Source organism: Gadus morhua, chromosome 1 (assembly GCF_902167405.1).
Source record: "Gadus morhua chromosome 1, gadMor3.0, whole genome shotgun sequence".
Classification (NCBI taxonomy): domain Eukaryota; kingdom Metazoa; phylum Chordata; class Actinopteri; order Gadiformes; family Gadidae; genus Gadus; species Gadus morhua.
In genome coordinates this window covers 13,851,028-13,870,831 of record NC_044048.1, presented here as the reverse complement: position 1 = coordinate 13,870,831, position 19,804 = coordinate 13,851,028, and the positions used below count along the sequence as shown (strand labels likewise).

General features: G+C 45.6%; 1 protein-coding gene and 1 long non-coding RNA gene across 2 annotated transcripts in view; both read right to left on the bottom strand.

The window, feature by feature from the left end:
• LOC115554158 (ERC protein 2-like) overlaps positions 1-19,804 on the bottom strand; it is a 163,516-nt gene that overhangs the window by 137,395 nt on the left and 6,317 nt on the right. Inside the window, 7 exon segments of the mRNA XM_030374310.1 lie at positions 2,249-2,416; positions 6,162-6,224; positions 6,226-6,267; positions 6,269-6,319; positions 9,194-9,238; positions 18,096-19,025; positions 19,246-19,269. Coding sequence (XP_030230170.1) covers positions 2,249-2,416; positions 6,162-6,224; positions 6,226-6,267; positions 6,269-6,319; positions 9,194-9,238; positions 18,096-19,025; positions 19,246-19,269 — 1,323 coding nt within the window.
• On the bottom strand, positions 10,429-18,088 carry LOC115533902 (uncharacterized). Its single transcript, XR_003974695.1, has 3 exons — positions 16,942-18,088; positions 11,535-11,582; positions 10,429-10,740 (listed from the first exon to the last, which is right to left on the bottom strand). It is a non-coding gene; the product is annotated as an uncharacterized LOC115533902 (long non-coding RNA).

Below are 19,804 nucleotides of genomic sequence, written 5' to 3'. Positions count from 1 at the left end.
ACAAAGGATCTTTGTCACTAAGGGCAATAGGTAGAGAAGATCTGGACGTTATGTACAATATTTAGTACAAAACAGAAAAATTTGTCAGTCAGGAAACTTCTCATCCGTGAATCGTTTTGTTTGGTTCAGATATCTGGATAGGATTGTGATTGGTTACGTGACCTGCAGCTGAATGTTTGCAGCTTTTCATTCTCCTGAGCCGAGCATACAAAAGACTCACTCTCATACCGACGGGAATGGCTACCCTTCCAACAACATGTACATTGAAAAAACTCACAGACACACACACACAGCAATCTCAATCACCCCCACTTAGAAGCTGTCCTTAACTTTGACTGACAGATAAATATGCTTCAATTTACTCATTCCCTCCCTTACAGAGCTCGCTCTGTCCACCATCCCATCCTTTCCCTTTTTCCCCTCCTGATGCGAGTGGGTGGGGGGTTGTGTGTGTGTTTCTGTGTGTATGTGTGTGTGTGTGTATAGATGCTGTTTCCTGAGCCAAGGAGACCCAGGTTTGGCAACGGGGAGAGAGAGAGAGTGGGTTACTGCAGAAAATTACTGTCATTCAGAATGAGACACACTGATTGTACACACAAATACAGACACACATGTACACAGACAGAGGCACACATACATGCACACATGCAGATGTATTTAAAAACAAATGCCACACACACACAAATAGTAGTTAGTAGAGAGGTAGGGAAAAGAGGTTTGAAGTGGGCATTTGTGTGTGTGTGTAGTGTGTGTGTGTGTGTGTGAGTGGGGATTATAATAAAAGAGAGAAGTCATAAAGAGAAAGAAAGAGCGAGAGAGCGATAGAGCGAGAGAGCGATAGAACGAGAGAGCGAGAGAGCAAGAGAGAAGCCCTCACAAGGGTCTATTCTACCTGCAGCAGGATTGATTGGCAGTCTGTTGAGGAATGCCAGGCTGGGCCTGAGCTAAAGAGTTTACAATTGCTGGTCAGCCCAATCTTTCTGCTCTCCCTATTTAACCCAGAAACCCTATAGCCTCCGCCACGCAGGACAAAATGTCTCTTCCGTACCAGGAAAATACTAAATAGGCACTAAGAAGACACTCGCAATCTTCGCTGACAGTGCATATGTGTGTGTGTGTGTGTGTGTGTGTGTGTGTGTGTGTGTGTGTGTGTGTGTGTGTGTGTGTGTGTGTGTGTGTGTGTGTGTGTGTGTGTGTGTGTGTGTGTGTGAGTGTATGTGTGTGTGTGTGTGTGTGTGTGGGATCAGACCTAAAGAGCACCCAGTTATTATTAAATGTTTCAAAGCCGATAATAAGCAATTCCACTGGAAGTACTTCCCCAAACAAAGTCATTCATGAAAGCAAATACATTAACTTTTACATTGTGTTTTCACATACACAAACGAAAAGCCAGCTAGGTCCTTTTATTCGGTTTACCACTCACACTGAAATTCCATGCACATGTATAGACAATTACACCTAATCTCGGCCCAAATGGCCTCCTGTTATGAACTGTGGACATCGTTAGCAGGGCCGCCCTCTGCTGCCCAACACATACAGATCGTAGGTATCAGTTTCACGACCACCCTAGGATGGAGGGGAGAAAAACATTTGGCTCCGCCTTTTCCACTTCCCTGTCCCCCACCCACCAGCCGCCACCACCCAACAGTCAGGCCCCGCAGCGCTCAGCCCGGCAGGCCTCCTGGTCAGAGACCTTACCGCCCACCATGGCTTTGACCGTGATGACCCAAAAGTTGGAGCCGGCAAATCTGTGCCTTTCTTTCTTAAAACCTTTTTTAGCCTTTTGACTTGCTTAGCCCTATGTGCAAACACAGCTGTGCTCCGGGGAGGCAGAGACACCGGCCAGGGAGAGAAAGCCGACCAAATATTTGTGAAGTAAAAATAAAATACAGACAAGGACAGCGAGACCGCTGTGTCTGTTGTCGATTCGCAAAAATGTGAGATATTCAAGTGTTTGGGTTAATCCAAAGCCAATATGGATACATTCATGTCAAGTTTTTTAGCACATTTATTTGTTCTATGCTGGATATCCTCATTGTATTCCCAATGTGGGTGTGTGGGTGTTTGTATATGTGTCTGCGAGTGAGTGTGCCTGTGTGTGTGCACGAGTGTGTGCGCGGGTGTGTGCGCGTGTGTGTGCGCGTGTGTGCGTGCCTGTGTGTGTGTGTGTGTGTGTGTGTGTGTGTGTGTGTGTGTGTGTGTGTGTGTGTGTGTGTGTGTGTGTGTGTGTGTGTGTGTGTGTGCATACCTCGGTCTGCAGTGTGTTGGATCGCTGCTCCTTGGCGTTCAGCGACTCCTTGAGCACGTCGATGTGCTGCTTGGAGTCTGAGTTCTGATTGGTCAGCGTCTCCAACTTGGTCTGCACCGCCTGCATCTCAGACTCCTTCTTGTTTAACTCCTGCTTCAGCTGGTCAATCTGAATATGACACACACACACCAGATCAGGCAAACCGCTTATTATAAATGTATGCACACTAAATAGTGAAAAGAGAAAAGTTTTATGAAATCAGATCCATGCAACAGACGTCTAACATGCTTCATGCTCGCACAAATGCACATAAAAGCAGCATGCATACATCAGGATGAATTATTAGAAAATCTCCACGTTTCACATACAGTAGGCTATAACGACAGAGTGATACTTACAGAACATTTTGGCTATACTTCAAGTGGCAATCTCAAAGGTTTTCCCAGAGATAGAACCGTGTCACCAGCAACACCAGTTCGTAACCTTCAACAAACTGCAAATGCAACCTTTTTCATGACCATATACTCGATCCGCATTGTGTTACCTCATTCAGCGATAGATAATGACCATACAGATATTGAATCACATGAAAATCTTTGAGATTGCCACAAAATCTTTGAGATTGCACATTCACTTTTTACGGTCAAAAAGAGGCGAAAATAGGTAATGCTGAACTTAAGTAAACAACAAATTACAACAACAACAATACAACTACTGTTGGCCTTTGTGGAAACACAGCAAATCACAAAGATAGACGCAGTGGGAATATACACAGCGAGAGACAGAGTTATGAGAAGCTATATTACACTCTAATAGCTGGCAGATTCCTGATTGTTTTAGAAATTGTGTAATTTAAGGAAAACGGCCGTACAGAAAAGGACACAAAACCACAGAGTAAATCAAATGGACCCTAGGAAAGTTTTTTTTTTCTTTCTCTGGGCTGAGGGTTAGATATGTGCTGGGGGAGATTGTCATCTCTGCACCGGAGCCAAAAATGTACGAGGTTGATTCTGAGGGAGATTTCTCTAATTGTGGTGCTGAGCGGGCCATACGTCATTCCAGGGGAATTCTGACGGGGCCAGAATGGAGCCGTCAGCCCTCCGCCCGGGAAACAGAGGAGGACTGCGGAGTGAGGTGCGCGCAGGGCGGGTTTTTTGTGGAAGAATGAGGAGGAGGAGAAGAAGAAGAAGAAGAAGAAAAAAAAACAGAACGAAGAAAAGTACAAGAAAGGGAAGGAAAAATAATGGAGCAACACTAAGTCAACATGTAAAACACAAGGAGAGCACATTAAGCCTGTGATTCTGATCGGAGGAGGTGGGGGCTACCCAGGGACCACAAGAGGGCACTAAGGGGGCTACCGTGAAACAGAAACGTGATTCATATAAAACACACGTATGAAAACACTTAATGTGATTTCATTAAGTGTGGTCAAGATTTATATCTAAGCTTTCTGAGTAGTTGTATAGATTATGTACATCTTTGGATGAGGCCTCTCTTGCTTTAAGGGAGCTTGCAAAGAAAGAATGCAACAGCCGAAGCGACCTGTTGAAGAGGTCATGGAATAGAAAACACTACATGGGACAGGGGTTTAGAAATAAATTCATCAAATAAAGGAAAAATAAGGGGAGGGGATTGGGTGACAGAAGAAAGGGGAGGGGGGGATGAAGGGAAGGGGAGAGGAGGGAGGGAGGGGGTGATGGAGGTAAGGGGAGGGGAGGGAAAGGGGTGATGGAGTGAAGGGGAGAGAGGAGAAGGGAGGGGAGGGGACGGGAGGAGGTGATGGAGTGAAGAGGAGAGAGGAGAAGGGAGCGGGTGTTGGAGGGAAGGGGAGAGAGGAGAAAAGAGGGGGGATGAAGGGAAGGGGAGAGAGGGGAGGGGAGGGGTGAAGGAGGTAAGGGGAGAGAGGAGAAGGGAGGGGGGGTGAAGGGAAGGGAGAGAGGGGAGGGGAGGGGTGAAGGAGGTAAAGGGGAGAGAGGAGAAGGGAGGGGGGATGAAGGGAAGGGGAGAGAGGGGAGGGGAGGGGGGGGGGACAGGAGGGGGTGATGGAGGGAAGGGGAGAGAGGATGAAGGGAGGGGAGGGGGACAGGAGGGGGTGATGGAGGGAAGGGGAGAGAGGAGAAGGGAGGGGGGGGGAGAGGATAGGGTGGGGAAGGGATATGAGGAGAGGAGGGGGCAGGGAAGTGGGTGACAGAAGGAGGGTTGGAGGGGAGGGAGGAGAAGCGACTACTTCTGGCTGTTCTGTGATCCAGGGTTGCTGGTAGTGGTGCTGGTAGGGGAGGAGGGAGGAAGGAGCTGCTCTGATGGATCTCTGAGGCACGCACAGGGGCAAGGCCTGCTCCTACAAGGACACAAAAGACACAGGCCACAGCGGCCTCTCAACTACAACACGCACAGAGGAATACCACGAGCAACACAAGGCAACAACACACAATTCTCCATCTTCAAGAAGATCAATAAATGTCAAAAAATGAAATCCAATTTGGTGTATATCGCCTCAGCTGGTTGGGGCAGACGTGAACGCTGTGAGAGACATTCTTCTGCTCAACTTGTCTTCTCAGGAGACCATTTGATGGTGTGGAGCAGATCAAAGCCAGGAAAGAGAAACCAGAGGGGGCAGAGATGCTGTTCTTCTCTTCTTCCTATTCCTCCCAACCTCCACCCCAACTCATCTGTACTGCCGTTGAAAGACCAAGACCTTGCACCATGACATCAGCAGGAACCGGCAGTCTGTCTGTGTATGTGATTTAATACCCGTTGAATTAAGTGAGGGACGCAACGTGCTCAGTGTCTGAGTTTTGAATGTATATATGTGTGTGTGCACGCACGTGCGTGCGTGTTGCACGTGTGGGTCCCTGTTTGGTATTTCTTTGTGACTGTATGTAGAAATATGAAGCCTGGGAGAGAAGGAGGGGGGAGGAGGGAGGGGGAGAGAGACAGACAGACAGAGGAGGCCATGGCTATGATGTATATCATCAGAGAGCCCTTTCCCCTGCCCTTGTAGGCTCATACTCATCTGTCAGAACCCCCTTTCATTGGAAAACATCCTTTTATGATTGCATCAAGAAGACGTTCCCTGCCGACAGAGATCAGCGACCCCGGCCATCACACACTCAGCAGGCCCCTCTGTGAAACCTTAGCCTTAACATGGAGCCCATACACATACACCTCGCCGTGTGTGTGTGGGGGGGGGCTTTATGGTAGAGAGCAAAGAGAGAAAATTAACAGAGAAGACGAGAGAAGGAACCCAGAGAGAGAGAGAAGGTGTCGAGTACGAACCAGAGTGAGAATGGGGGAAGGTGCAAGAATGAACCAGACAGCTAGCGAGAGCGAGAGCTCGCTCGCGAGAGAGAATTTGCACACAGGTTTGGATTCCGATGAATTAACCAGTTAACCCTCTGAGAGGGTAACCCGAGAGGGCTCTTGTGCCAGCACTACCTGCCAGGACAGTAAACAGACACCTCGGGCTGTAAGCTGATAGCACTGTTTGTTGCAAGGTCATGCTTCACAGATACAGAACAAAAACATTATAATCTGCTGATCACACAGACGCACTACCAGAAATGAAAAAAGAAACCAAGCCAAAACGAATAGAAATTGGGTTTGAACCAACGTGTCGAACATAACACTCAGCCACGATGAAATGAGGCAGGTATCAAGTGTGCGAACCCATCTTTTGGCGAGATGAGAGAGGATGAGTGCATGCCACACACACACAGAATATCATGCAACCGGTTTGTTTGAGTCGGAGGAGATTTGGTCGTCTGCAGCCAGGTAAACACAACATCCCCAAGACGCTGACCATGCATAAACAACACCGTGCACTGTCTTCCGCGTCGCGCAGAGCTGTGCGACGCCCCGCAGCCCATGGCCTCCCCCGGGGTTGGGGAAGGGTTGGCGTGTCGGGGGTCTCTACCTTGCTCTTCATGAATTTGGAGTGACTCTTGTAGACCTCCACCTGCTTGAGGTCGTCATGCCTTTTCGTCGGGGTGCATCGTGCCGCCCGTCTTCAGCATCTGCACCTTCATCCTCCAGGTCACGGATGTTCCTCTCCAGTGACGAGATCTTGGTGCCCTGTGCGGGACGGTAGGGTGAGCAACGGGGGGTACAACAGCCGGAGGCCGTCAGCTCAGGATCTTCTGCGTGACCGCCGGCTTACTGTAAGGGTTCTGGGCGAGCGGCGACTGATGATGATGAAGCGCTCGCAGACATCGTCCCAGGCAAGAGTGACAGAGCAGTGCAAAGCACAGAGACACACACACATATGCAAGAGACCGGAATACAAAGAGGTCTGGGGAAGCCGGAAATCACTTTGAATTGGCGGTAATGAGTTCAGGTCAACATTGGCTGAGAAGTACAAACAGAAGGGGCCGGTTCTTCCAAAGCAAGAATCTAAAGACGTAGCCCGTTGTGAACATAGACAATGCCTTTATGCACAAATGCATGACAGCATGTCCGTGTTGTAGCATGTATTATGAGGAGGATTAAGTAAACAGTGAGCATGCATGTCTGTGTAAAGATAGGCATACATATCTCGTTTTCCCTCGTTGTCCTTTTCTTATCTAATAAAAGGGAGCGCATGCGCCCCGATAGTCTCTCCGTCCTGTCTCCCCACACTGTCTTTTTATGTTTCTTGGACGGGATGTAACTGGTAATTTCGTTGCTCTGTTCTTGTGATAGTGCGATGACAATAAAGTCTACTACTATCTATCTACTTATCTATCTATCTATATTTATATGGCAATGGTTTGGGTCGGTGTAGGACTTTTGCCCAAAAATCATATTCGAAGTTCGTTTGTTCATTAATATTAATATTCGAATATATTCGAATATTTATTAATAATATTTTGACCATTAAATGCCTTCAGTAAGACCTGGGCTGAATCCGAAATACTTAGTACATACTGTTTCCTCTCAGTGTCTACTAATTGACCGTCTACAGCTATGCGTAGAACGCCTCTGAACGCTTCCGAACGCCGCCGAAAACTCCACCGGATGTTTGGCGATGACGTATCTCCCCTCAGATGCCGGCAAAATTACCTTGATAAGTTACTGTTTCCGTCTTTGTCACAGTTGCTATTAAAAATGTCTCTTTTTACTTAATTACTTACTTTACTTTTTTACTCTTTTTAATGTCTCTTTTTTCGCGCGCTTTCTACGACGTTTCTAAGCCGCTGTTGGTGGTGTCGGGGTCAGCCATCTCTTCTTCGTTCGTTACCAGACTCCGGTTGCATTGTGGGATAGCGTAGTGACCTACCGTTGTATACTGTGGCGGTAGTACGCATTCGGAAACGTTTTCCGTCCCTACACAATGCGTACTGAGCATTCGGACGCGCTATATTTGTGGCGTACTTACAAAATGCATACTATAAGTATGAGTATTCGGATTCAGCCCTGGATTGGGTTTTGCGGATGTTTGTTTACCGGCGTTGCTATGGTTACCGGTCTGCGTGTTCCAACGGTTTATTAGGTTTCTAATAAATCGCTGTCTAATCAATACTTCATTCACTGCCTCTTCCGTGGTCATTACAATATATATGAATAGACTTGCGTCATTTCTCTCCGACGTCTCTCCCCTCTTGGCCTGCCCATAACAGGTACGAATATTAAGGCTGCCTAATATTCGTTCGAATTTTGATTTAGTTTTTGATATTCGAACTAATATTCGAATCACGAAGTTCTGTGTCAAAGCCCGTTGCAGCGCTTCTACAGGGAAGAAGAAGGTATCTGTCAGGGACTGGTCCCGGGGCATGATTCAGCTCCATAGTTTTGAGATGCAGGTTAAATGGTAAACCTTGGAAGAGACGGGAAAGGTAATCAATAAATATGAAGCAGACTGCAATGATGCCAATCGGTGGAAAACCACAGACAACATGCGAGGCATCTGACCTTTATTACAGGTCCCTGACATCAGCCCCTGTGCAGCACACGGCCGCTTGTTGCATCGACCGATGCATACAAACAATGAAGCAACGCATAGGCACACATGCATGAGAAATGACTCACACAAAGGCACACATACCCCCATGGTAGAATTAAGCATGCATAGATGCCCATAAAACCTGGAGGACCCCTCATTAATAAACATATATTCCGGCAACGCAAATACACACATTAACACACACACACACACACACACATACAGATATGCACACCGATAAAGACAGGCCATGTTATCCATACCTTGGTAATTCCTTATGTTTTGTTACTGGTATCATGTTATCTTAAGAGAGAACATGTATGTACAACCAACCCTTTTCACAGATCCTCAATAAAGGGTAAAGTAACCTACTGTTGCTTTCATTTTGCTATGAGGTCTGTTTTATTTATGTCTCTCGCCGTTAAGACACCTACTTACCAAGACGCTGCATTGGCTTTTGGATAGTTTTACAATTATTTAAGATAAGAATAATTATTAATTATAATTTGTTAATATAAAAACGACTCATTGAAATATCAACCACCTCCCCCCTTTACTTATGTTGAGGCCAGTCTTGGCCTCGCTAATATGGTGGCGACGTTGACGTACTGCAGCAACGGGCCAAAGCAGTCAACGTGGCATACATGCATGTCTATGTGTCGTAGCACCATCAGGGTGTACTTGACTACGTGAATAGCGGTGCACCACTGCCTCAATTGCCCCCTGGGACAAATAAAGTTTTTTTGAATTTGAATTTGAATTTGAATAACTAAATCAAAACAGACCCATAATTCAACTTATAAACTAGACCTGTGTTTTTTCCTACCGTGATCAGGGTCTGCCGAGATACAGAAACACAATCAACCAACAAAACAATACCTACAGACGGACTATAACAAGCATTGAGGGATGCAGACTGGTACAGCTGCTGTAGTAGGTAAAGACTAGGAGGACACTCTATGTATAGGATGTATTTTCATGTTCCGGTGACAGGAGAATTTGGGGAAACAGCACACAGATTACTGTACCTGCCAGATAACATCAGGATCAAAACAGAAAGGGGATTGGTTGGTCTGAAATGACAATAAAAAGGTACACACACTGCTTAGAAGATACTACATGACAGAAAGGACAGCACACTGTGGAATAGAGGAACTCACATTTCAACACCAGCACCTTGTACTATATAAGCAACACATACATTCCTCACCAGCTAATGCCACTGCCTCCCTCTCTCTCTCCTTGATAAATTTTGCAGTCAAATTGAATTTGTGACTTCAATGGGTCCACTCCATTGAAGCTATTCCAGTCTTGCACATGTGTAGTTTGTTAATAGGCGGACAAATTGCAAAGTATGTGCGAAAAATAACTGTGGTTTTGCAGTAAAAACAACTACTTTTGGAGCAAACATGTGCTCCATGCGTGGTGCACGTGTGTGTGTGTGTGTGTGTGTGTGTGTGTGTGTGTGTGTGTGTGTGTGTGTGTGTGTGCGTGTGCGTGTGTGTGTGTGTGTGTGTACGTGTGTTTGCCCATGCACTTATGCCCATGCGTATGCACACATGTGGAGTCAACTGCATTTTTCACAGCTCTCCAAGACTTCAAAGGGCTCTGATTGCTAGTGAAAGCTTCCATATGTGACTATTTGAAACAAATTGAATAAGTGCTATCTACTCTGCTTGGCCAATAATGGACTTACCCTTGGGGCATTGGCCCTCATACTCTAAGTAACAGCAACGCTCTAACGTTGTGTATAGCGTGTGTGCCGTGTGTGCGTGTGGCCGTGTACGTGTCTAGCTTTGTAATCCAATCCTCACCATGTAACAGCAATATTGATCAATGGATTTATTTCATTCTTAGCATGACATTGCTATCAGAAACTCACAAGCAACTGTGAGTTCAAGCTTCAATTTGGAGTTGAACAGATGAATACTCTGATATTTATTTGTGTAACCATATCCACTAATACTTAATTTCATTATTTTCATGTAATTTTTTTTGTAATTAATCGTTACTCTGTGTTACCACTTGGAATTGGCGGGCCACTTCATTGGAGGCTGGAAAGATTCTGAAATGCGTCTGATTGTGGCTGTTTAGCTTGATATTATTTGGCTAGCCTTGTTGCTATTTTTGTTGATTGCTGCTATTGAACTAACTTTTACCTGCTATTTCTGCAGCTTGCTGTCATTTTGGATAGCTGTTGTTTATTAAGATAGCCTCTGCTAGTTGCGCTACTGGGTAGCTATTTGCATAGATTGCTGCTTTTTAAGTATCCTTATAGCTGCTAATTATATTAGACCTAGTATTTTTGTACATTTAGCTATCTTGAGGCTATTTAGCTAACTTGTTGCTTTTTGGCGTTGTATTGTCTAGTAAGTATTTAATAGCTACTATTGATGTTTCTTGTTGTTATTTTGCTAGCTTGAAGCTATTTACCTATCTTACAACTCAAGCAGCTTGTGGCCCTTTAACTAGCTGACTTCTCAGGGATGCAGATCGGTGGTCCTAACCTTCATATCATGACGGTTTGCAGAGCTCTGGTTTGGCCTGGTCGGCCTGGTTCCTACCGGTGGAGCTCCTGGGGGAGGGGACCCGTAAAAATAGCCCTGGCGGCTCATCATCTGTAAAACTACTCCTCTCTCCAATAGATTCAGATCCAAACCTGGTTCTGTTTCCTGCCTACGCTACTCTCTCCGTCGTGGTTGTCTTGGTTCCTCTGGCTGTTCTTTATCCTCTACATTTGAAAATAATTATCAAAAATCATCTGATTTTTGTTGGTGGTACCACTCCAGCTGGTCTCTTGAGATACATTCAAACTCAAATCCGATTTTCCCTTGATCTTTACTGAACCTCCTGGCTCAAACTATGCGAATCTTAAGCTCAGTTTTGGAGCAGTTGTTACTATCTGTCAAAAGCTATTTTTTTTCGATCTATCTAACCATGTATCTATCAATCTATCTATCTAGCCATCCTTTTTGCCTCCGTCCATCACCCATAACATGTCGTACAAATCATCCGTCTCTTCTATATTTCTCCTTGATTTTCTCCCTCGCACCTGGTTTCTGTGTATCTCTGATATCTCTAAGCTCTCTTAGCAACACTTTCTACTGGCACATGCGCAACAAGCTTCTACTATAAATAAATAATGCACCGACAAACACTCATGCCTCCCAATTGCACACACTTGTTGAACAGAGATACAAAGGCAAAATAGACAGTTATAGACACACAACAGAGAGACTAAGCTACAGGATAAATACTATTTGACTACTATGGCTTACCAGCAAATTGGGGATGCACGCACCCAAACCTAACTACGGGTGCTATTGGAGGACTGGAGGTATAAGAATGAGACAACAGAATGAGTTGTACCTCAGTGGAAGGTGGTGGGTAAGGGTCACTCCCTCCTTAGGGTGAGCCCTGGAAATGAGACGCAGACCCAGGGAATGATGAGAGGGAAGGAGAGAGAAATGGAGAGAGCGTGAGTGTCAATAGGGATGGAAGGCCAACAGTGAATGGCAACAGATGGAGACATAGAACTGATATGGTGCCGAGGATGGGGACCATGATGATGACTCCCACTGCATATGACACTTAAGCCCAGAAGAAAGATGCTCTATAAGGACACACATGATGCATCATGGAGCATTGCATTTTAGAACACAGGCAGGCAAACCGAGGAGAACAACAGAGGCTATATCATGGGAGTGGATATAGGTGTTTGTGGTAGTGGAGGTGTAGGTGATGGGGGGTGGTGGTGGTGGTGGTGGTTGGTGGGCAGGGAGGTTGTGTGATGATTGGGTTTTGCAAAGTGAGCCAGAAGACAAGGGGCTTATCCGGTACACCATGTCGGCCTACTGATGAAGGCAGGGATTACTGCTGCCAGTCAATGGACTGTCCCCGATAGATGGGTCTGCATCACACCCAACCTATCCTTCTCTATCCTCTCTCTTTGTTCTGCACCTCTGGCTCTCTAGCCCAGGGATCGAGAGAGAGAAATGGGCTAGACTAGAGGGTTTGAATCTCAGCCAAAAATGTATTGGCTCCATCTTCAATGTCCACAGCCTACCTTTAACCCGAGAGGGCCCATATACGGGCAACGCCCACTCCCCTCTAATGCAGATGACATCGTCATAAGACATTTAAACATGTGAGAAAGGGTGTGTCATGTGTCACACTCCTAGAACGATTTGGTTCTCAACATTTAGTCTATCAGCACCACTGTTTGCTAAACAAAACTGCATTCCTACCCCAAGCTAAATATTAATCATGCTACAACGAGAGTTGGGTATTTCATAACTGTGCACATGCACATGCACAGCAATATCAATCTTAGATGTCATTCTATCATTATGAACTGTATTTCCTTGTGAAAGCTGAGACTCCACTGATTCTAACAGACCATATCACTCTCTGACCAAAACTCTCCTAACTATAGGCCAAAAACTATTAAGAACCAACTTGCTTTTTTGGAATAACAACCAAAAAAATATTTTTTTTGTCATTAAAGTTGTGTTTGATCTCATAAAACCACCATAAACGGATAATCCAAAAGTGTTTCACAGGAAATAGGTAAATTGCCTTCGATCAGAACACACAGTCTTTATCACCATCTAGTGGCCGTATGGCGCTATTTGCGATGGATTGCGTACCGTCACTCAATTCTACTCGCCCTGACCTTTCATTTCAGGGCTCAGATGTCAAAATGAACAATGAGTTCACAAGATATCCACCTGTTTTTTTTTTTCATCACATGTATATTTTTTTCATTGGTTTGCATGGGTATAAAGATATATATGTACAGAATACAGTTCATTCTGTCTCTTCCGTCACTTCCATCTATCTATCGCTCTCTGAAGTGTTCTTTTTGCCATACAAAGAGTGACTGTATGCATGTCTTTATTATAGACCAACCTTACGGGGAAAAATTAATTCATGAAAGTCTCGTCATTAAAGAATGTGTTCTCTGCTCGTCATGTGTCTGAGCAGCGCCGCATATGGAAAGAATAGGATCCCAAGTAACACTAGAGCAATGACGGCCTGCATCCTGAACTGAGGATACGGTCCACGGGTTTCACTCCAGCCTGGAGGCTATGCACAGGGACACGCACACACAAAGACATAGGTGCATACAGACATACAGCACAGACACACAAACTCACACGCAGACACAAACGCAGACGCAAACACATGTATGCATAGATGAAGTCACACACTCTGAATCAAACACAAGCATACAGGCAGACACACACCCATAGACACATACCCATAGACACACACACACACACACACACAAACACACACACACATAAACACACACACGTGCACAAAAATGACAGTCCTACAGACATTGCATTTGCTTCCTTTTTCTCAATGCTGGAAAATAAACCACCCTGATAAGATGATGACTGATGGAGCGGCAAAGGAAAAGATGAAAGATGGATGTTCATGACAGGAGGGGAGAGGAGAATGAGAAGAGGAGATAAGGTGGGGAGAAGAGAAGAGAGGAAAGCTATGAATTTTATTTATTTTTTACTTCTTTTTTTTAATAGAAAGGGCAGAACAGCTGGATACATATCTGTATTTTATTTTTGATTGGAACATTTTCTTTTTGACCATTTTGTGTATTTTTTTAAGGTGAAATGTCAAAGTTCTCAGAGTATTTTTTGGGAGAGACATGCTGAATAAATAATCGTGATTTCAATATTGACCAAAAATAAACGTGATTATGATTTTTCCCATTATCGAGCAGCCCTAGTTATGAACCATAAGACCCATATTTGTCGAGAGACCCGAGCGACATGAACCTACATGTCTTTAGAACATACTGGGCGTTGGGAGTTTCCTGCAGGCTACGTTTCTAATGTTTCATAGAGAGTTTGAGAGGGGCTATATAGGAGAAAGAGAGGGCTTGCCAAAAACAGCAGTGAGCCTTCCCGAAGCCATTCATGCTAAAGAAAAAAGGAGAACCATTAGTGCTGCTGCCTGCCCGTGCCTTAAAGCAGAGCATCCAGCACCAAACACACTCAGTCACTGATCCACTGAGCCAGAGGTCTTCCCTTACCAGGGGCCCTCGCCCCATTCACAGCCTCAAGAGGCCGCTTGAAATAGGCAGCGCGATGTATATGAAAGAAGATATACCATCTCAGAGCAAAAAATCAAGTGCATGCAGGTGTGTGTTTTTTTATGTGCACTGCATCAATGTGCATTGTGTGCGTGTGTGTGTGTGTGCTTGTATGTGTGCATGTGTGTGTGCGTGATCGTCTGGCATTAGGTCAGGGCTGGAGCAGACCAGTGGTGTGGTTGTTATTACGTTGTCAACAGGGACCAGGCGGCTGGGGAGAGTAAATGTGTGTGTGATTGTGTGCGTGTTTTGTGTGCGTGTGTTTGTGTGTGTGTGTGTGTGTGTTTGCGTGAGTCCATGAGTTGGTTGTTTGTCTGTACATATCAAATCAAACTTTGTCCGTCTGCACTCACAGTGTACTGTATATCCTAGGATAGCTTCATGCCTTTTTTTGAGGAGTTCTGGTACAAGACCCCCACGTAGTGGATATTAGTGGTACTGCGCTCACTATGAAGCTGCTGTCTGTTCTGCTCTTTATACAGAGGTTAACCGCTTCATTAATTCTGGCTAACCAAAAATCCTGACAACCTTTAAATGAAGTACATTTGCTTCGAAGCACATTAGAAAATAGAGTTTTCCAAAACACTCGAAAAAAATCCCTGATCCATGATTATATTTAACTATACACCCTAAAACAATAATTTTCTCTAGGCACAGTTTAAATCACAATAATTGAGACAATTGAAATCACAGTTGTAATCAGAATAATTGTCTGCAGATTCCTAGATTCTTGCAGACAGGTGTACTGGTCAGACCAATGAAGGAACGTGCCTGCACATGTTTCTATGACAACCGTTTGCAGCTTAGGGACATCCGTCTGACGGCAGAGAGAAACCCACCAGATGCTGTGGTCTGACAGTACACATCAGCAGGTGAAGAGCGATGGCCAAGCACTACTACTGAGACATACAGCCTGTGTGTGGCAACAAATCATCCACACACAAGAACAGACTGCCGGTCGAAAAAGGCGAGCCAAATGGGGAGAGCCGTTTATCTTCAGAATCTTCTTTTTTTTTCTCTACTGTATACAACTCTGAATCAATTTCACAATAGTCCTTTACTTTGACTCTTCAATCATTTGGGATTTATTTTATTTTTTTATCAAAAATGACAAGCGGTCCATACAGTGTTGTAAAGAGCATTAGTTTGGGTCGTTCTAAAGGCTTCCCTACAGTTATACTATTGGCTTTGGGTATTGAGCCAAGAACCTTTCTTTCCATTGCGAGAGGGACACCGATGCCACTTTGCAACGTTAAAAATCTAACATCAGCATTCATGTTTACAATGCCCAACCCCCCCAAAAAATCCCAGAGAGTTCCCCTCAACAAAGCCCTCCAGTAAGGAGCCCGGGGCACGGTCCTCTAAGAAAATAATGGAAAGCAAACGGGAGGTGCTAATTTCCCTTCATCCAGCTTGATGAGCGCCCGCTAGAGAGCACCCTGGCAGCCCCAGAGAACCGTGTTTGAAGGATAAGTAGAAGGGCAAGGGGAAGAGAAAATTAAGGCATTTATTATCCAGACCCAAGCAAAACAGTCAGGGTCATTTGAAGGAGAGGAGAGGCTGCGGTAATGGGAGGCAGTTGTGCTGGTTTCCTTAAGAGCTGATCAAACCAAGCGAAAAAATCAGTGCCCCCCTAACAGAGGCAGTACATAGCTCTGCTGCTACCAGCTCCTTAGAAAGTGCAAACACAGGGCCTAATAACGGCCCTATGGAGATATAAAGGTAAGAGCTCCTAACTAACATTGAAATGTTAGTGAGGAGGCCACGTTTTAAAGTTCTTAACCCAGGAACAGAAATGGGTCACTCAGTGGATAGACAAACTGAATCTGACTTTAAATTAAGCAGCTCAATTTAAAACTACAGAAAAATGTTGATCAAGACAATGTACTTAAATTCACAATGCCCCCAATTCACAACTTAAGATAAAAGCATTTCGAATAAAATACAAGCTTTTTCAAATGACTACCAAGTAAACCATATAAATATCATACATACTGAAACTATAAAAAGAATAATTTCAAGAATATAAATTATAGTTACCCTGACCACTCTACCCTGACCACACCAGCACACATAAATACAGGCACACACAAAGACACATGCACACAATCACACAGACACACAAGCACAAACACACACAGACACAGACAGACACACACACATGAACTCACACACATACCCACACACACAACCACACAAATACACACAGTTCTACCTCAAGAGCAAAAGGGGAAGAGAGGAAGTGATCCAAGAACAACAGTCCCGTCTCTCCTCTCAATCACGGCGGTCCGTGTTTTTCCTCATTAATCATATCATTAATATTCAGACAAACAAACTCTTGTTTTTCTACCTTACAAAAACACCCTCTGTCTATGCCTCTCTCTCTCTCTCCCTCTCTCTCCCTCTCTCTCTCAACACACCTGGGACCGTGGTCCTCCCTTAGCCCCCCTCCAGCACACACAGAGTGTCTTGAGCCGTCGGAACAGGTTAAAAATAGCATGACAGAGAGAGAGGAAAAAGTGTGAGGAGACGTGTACTCACCTCTTATACACACACACAGCTAGACGGGCTCCCGCATTGCGTGCACACACACACACACACACACACACACACACACACACACAGACACACACGCGCGCGCGCGCACACACCTACCCTTGATTAGCGGAGCTCGCATTCCGATACAGCATGGGCTAGCCGCTAGAGCACCTAAAGTCCACCTCTGACAGAATCACCACGGCAACCAAACAAGCCTAACAGGTGGATTTCCCATCAGCCACCTGGAGCAGGGAGTTGGTGTCCTTGCGGGGAAAGCTAAGCCGAGCAGGACCCAGATGTGCACGCACACCACATACCAACACACACAGACACACCACACAAACAGAAATCATTCTGATAGGATAAAGCATGCATACAAGTAACACATTGGCATCCAAACAAGTTTGACAAAAACATTTGCACGTGCACTTACAGACACTCACAAACACATACACACACACACACACACACACAACACAAACACAAACACACACACACACACACACACACACATATGCAAATGAAGGGCTAAGAAGATTTAGGAGTTAAAAATAAACTGGGCTGGACTGCTGTGCAAAGAGCAACCCGTTCTGAGCCGTTGTGTCAGAGGAACACTTGGTTTAACAGTCAGCAGTTCAGCACACTGAAACTGTGATTAGTTCCATTCATGAATTAACTACTGCATCAACAATAAATACAGACAGACCAACAGACAGAAAGATATTCTGAGATTAAAGAAAATGTTATCTCCACGCCCACCAATATCATATTGCGATACTGTTCTACATATCTATATATAATATAGATATGTAAGGGGATAATATATCGCCTACAATAGAACAAGTGAAAAATTACACTCATTCGCACAGACAGCTGAAGTGTAAAGCTGAACATGGGATTAGAGTTTTCACTGTTAATCTGGTCCATTGATAATACCTGCTGAGCTGGTTTGCCTCTCACACACTGCTTAACCCACAGACACAAACACACACACACACACACACACACACACACACACACACACACACACACACACACACACACACACACACACACACACACACACACACACACACACAAACATACAAGACACAGAAGAACAGATGGGCAGAGAGACACACATGCACACAAATGCACGGAAACCCAGACGAACAGCACTGCAAACATTTAGGGGCTGCCCCCCAAGTGTTCCTTTGTGAACAGAACGTCTTAAAGCCAAACAAATGTTAAATTCACACAAACGAATGCAGCACCCCAGCTTGAGCACCCACCTCTCTGACGTGCAGGTTCTCGATATGGGACTGGGCTTCTTGCGTTGCCATGGTGATGATCCCAGGCTGGGGTGCCCGGCCCCCTTGGCCCCCTTGGCCCCCTTGGCCCTGCAGCATCTCCAGCAGCCTCTGGATGCTCTCGTCCCGCGCGCCCAGCGTGTTCTTCTGCACCTCGATCCGCACCTCCATCTCCTCCATGGTCCTCCTCAGCAGCGACAGCTCCTTGGCCTTGCGCTCGTGCTCCGTCTGCAGCCGCTGGAAGCCCTCCTCGGCCGCGGCCGTGGCGGGATCCAGCGGGGGCGGCGAGCCGAAGCCGTCGCAGCCCGGCACCACGCAGGGGCTGCGGGGGGGCAGCGGCCTCTGCGGGGTGCCACCGCCACCGCCGCTGCTGGGGCGCCGTCCCGGGGCCGGACAGCCGCCCCCGTCGTAGTGTGTGTGCTGGCCGTGGCCGCTGCTCTGCCCGCGACGTAGGCTGTGGTTCTGGGTGCCCTGCATGGGTCCCTCCGGATCGGGAAGGCAGGACCCGGGGCTGTGGATGATGATGTCTGCTTGCTGCTTCTGCTGCTGGGTTCTGGGGTTGTAGGTGTTGGACGGACTGTGGGCCCGGGGGCTGTTGGACCGGGGGCTGTGGGCTCGGGGGCTGTGTCCAGGGAGGGGGCTGAGGAGAGAGATGGAGCCCAGGCCGGAACTCTGTCTGGGGCTGTGGCCTGGGCTGGAGGCTCCTCTGGGTTCCTGTTCCGCCTGGAAGTCTCTGTAGCAGTTGCTCTGTGGATGCTGTTGCTGTTGTTGTTGTGGCTGCTGTTGATGGTGCTGTTGTTGTTGTTGTTGTTGTTGTTGTTGTTGTTGTTGTTGTTGTTGTTGCAATCGGCTGTTCATCTCCCTGTGAGCACGCAGCTCCTCCTGCAGCTCCTGCACTGTTAACGGTAGCTGCTGCTGAGATAGACGACAGAATGTTCAGAAATCCCTCCACCCTCACATTTCCATAATTTCTCATTCACTGCATATGTATACACATATTCAACCAACCTCTATACCTTTATTCCTTCTGTTTTCAAAGTATTTTAATGGTTTATACAAAGTTGATTATTATTTATTATAATCATATACAAGAATTCAAGAATATCAAGGTTTTGAGGTAAGCGCTACACACCTTGCTTCTTCTGGGTTCCCCAGGCTGCAGAGTGATTTGATGAATAGATATAGAGGTAAAACACAAACATTATTAAAAACGGTACTACTATTTAGAAATATTCTGTGTGGTTATGACCCCCCTCCACAAGGGGGCAGCAACTGCTCTTTAAGATACAGGAGTAGCACTGAAAGGATCTGAGCTGAAGAAGGCAGACATTTAACAAGATACACTGTAAAAAGCATGCAATGCATCTAGAAAAAGCATAGCCTATCACAATATAAATGACTATATTTACATAATAATAGAATCATTAGAACATTTAATCCTCAAATATTGCCCTCGTAAGCTGTAATTGTGTGTCTTTTTTTTACGCTAACTAGTAACATCATCTTTTGTAGATATATACAAAATGCACATAACAATATATCCAAAAATGTGGCAGGTCTCCCACTGGCAGATAGAAAACGCACCGGTCTAGTACTTGAAACCATGGGGACCACATTTCCTTTAAGGTTTGAGGTTAGAATTAGAAATTAGAAGAACAAAAACGAACAAGGTGAGAGCAACACAAAAACGA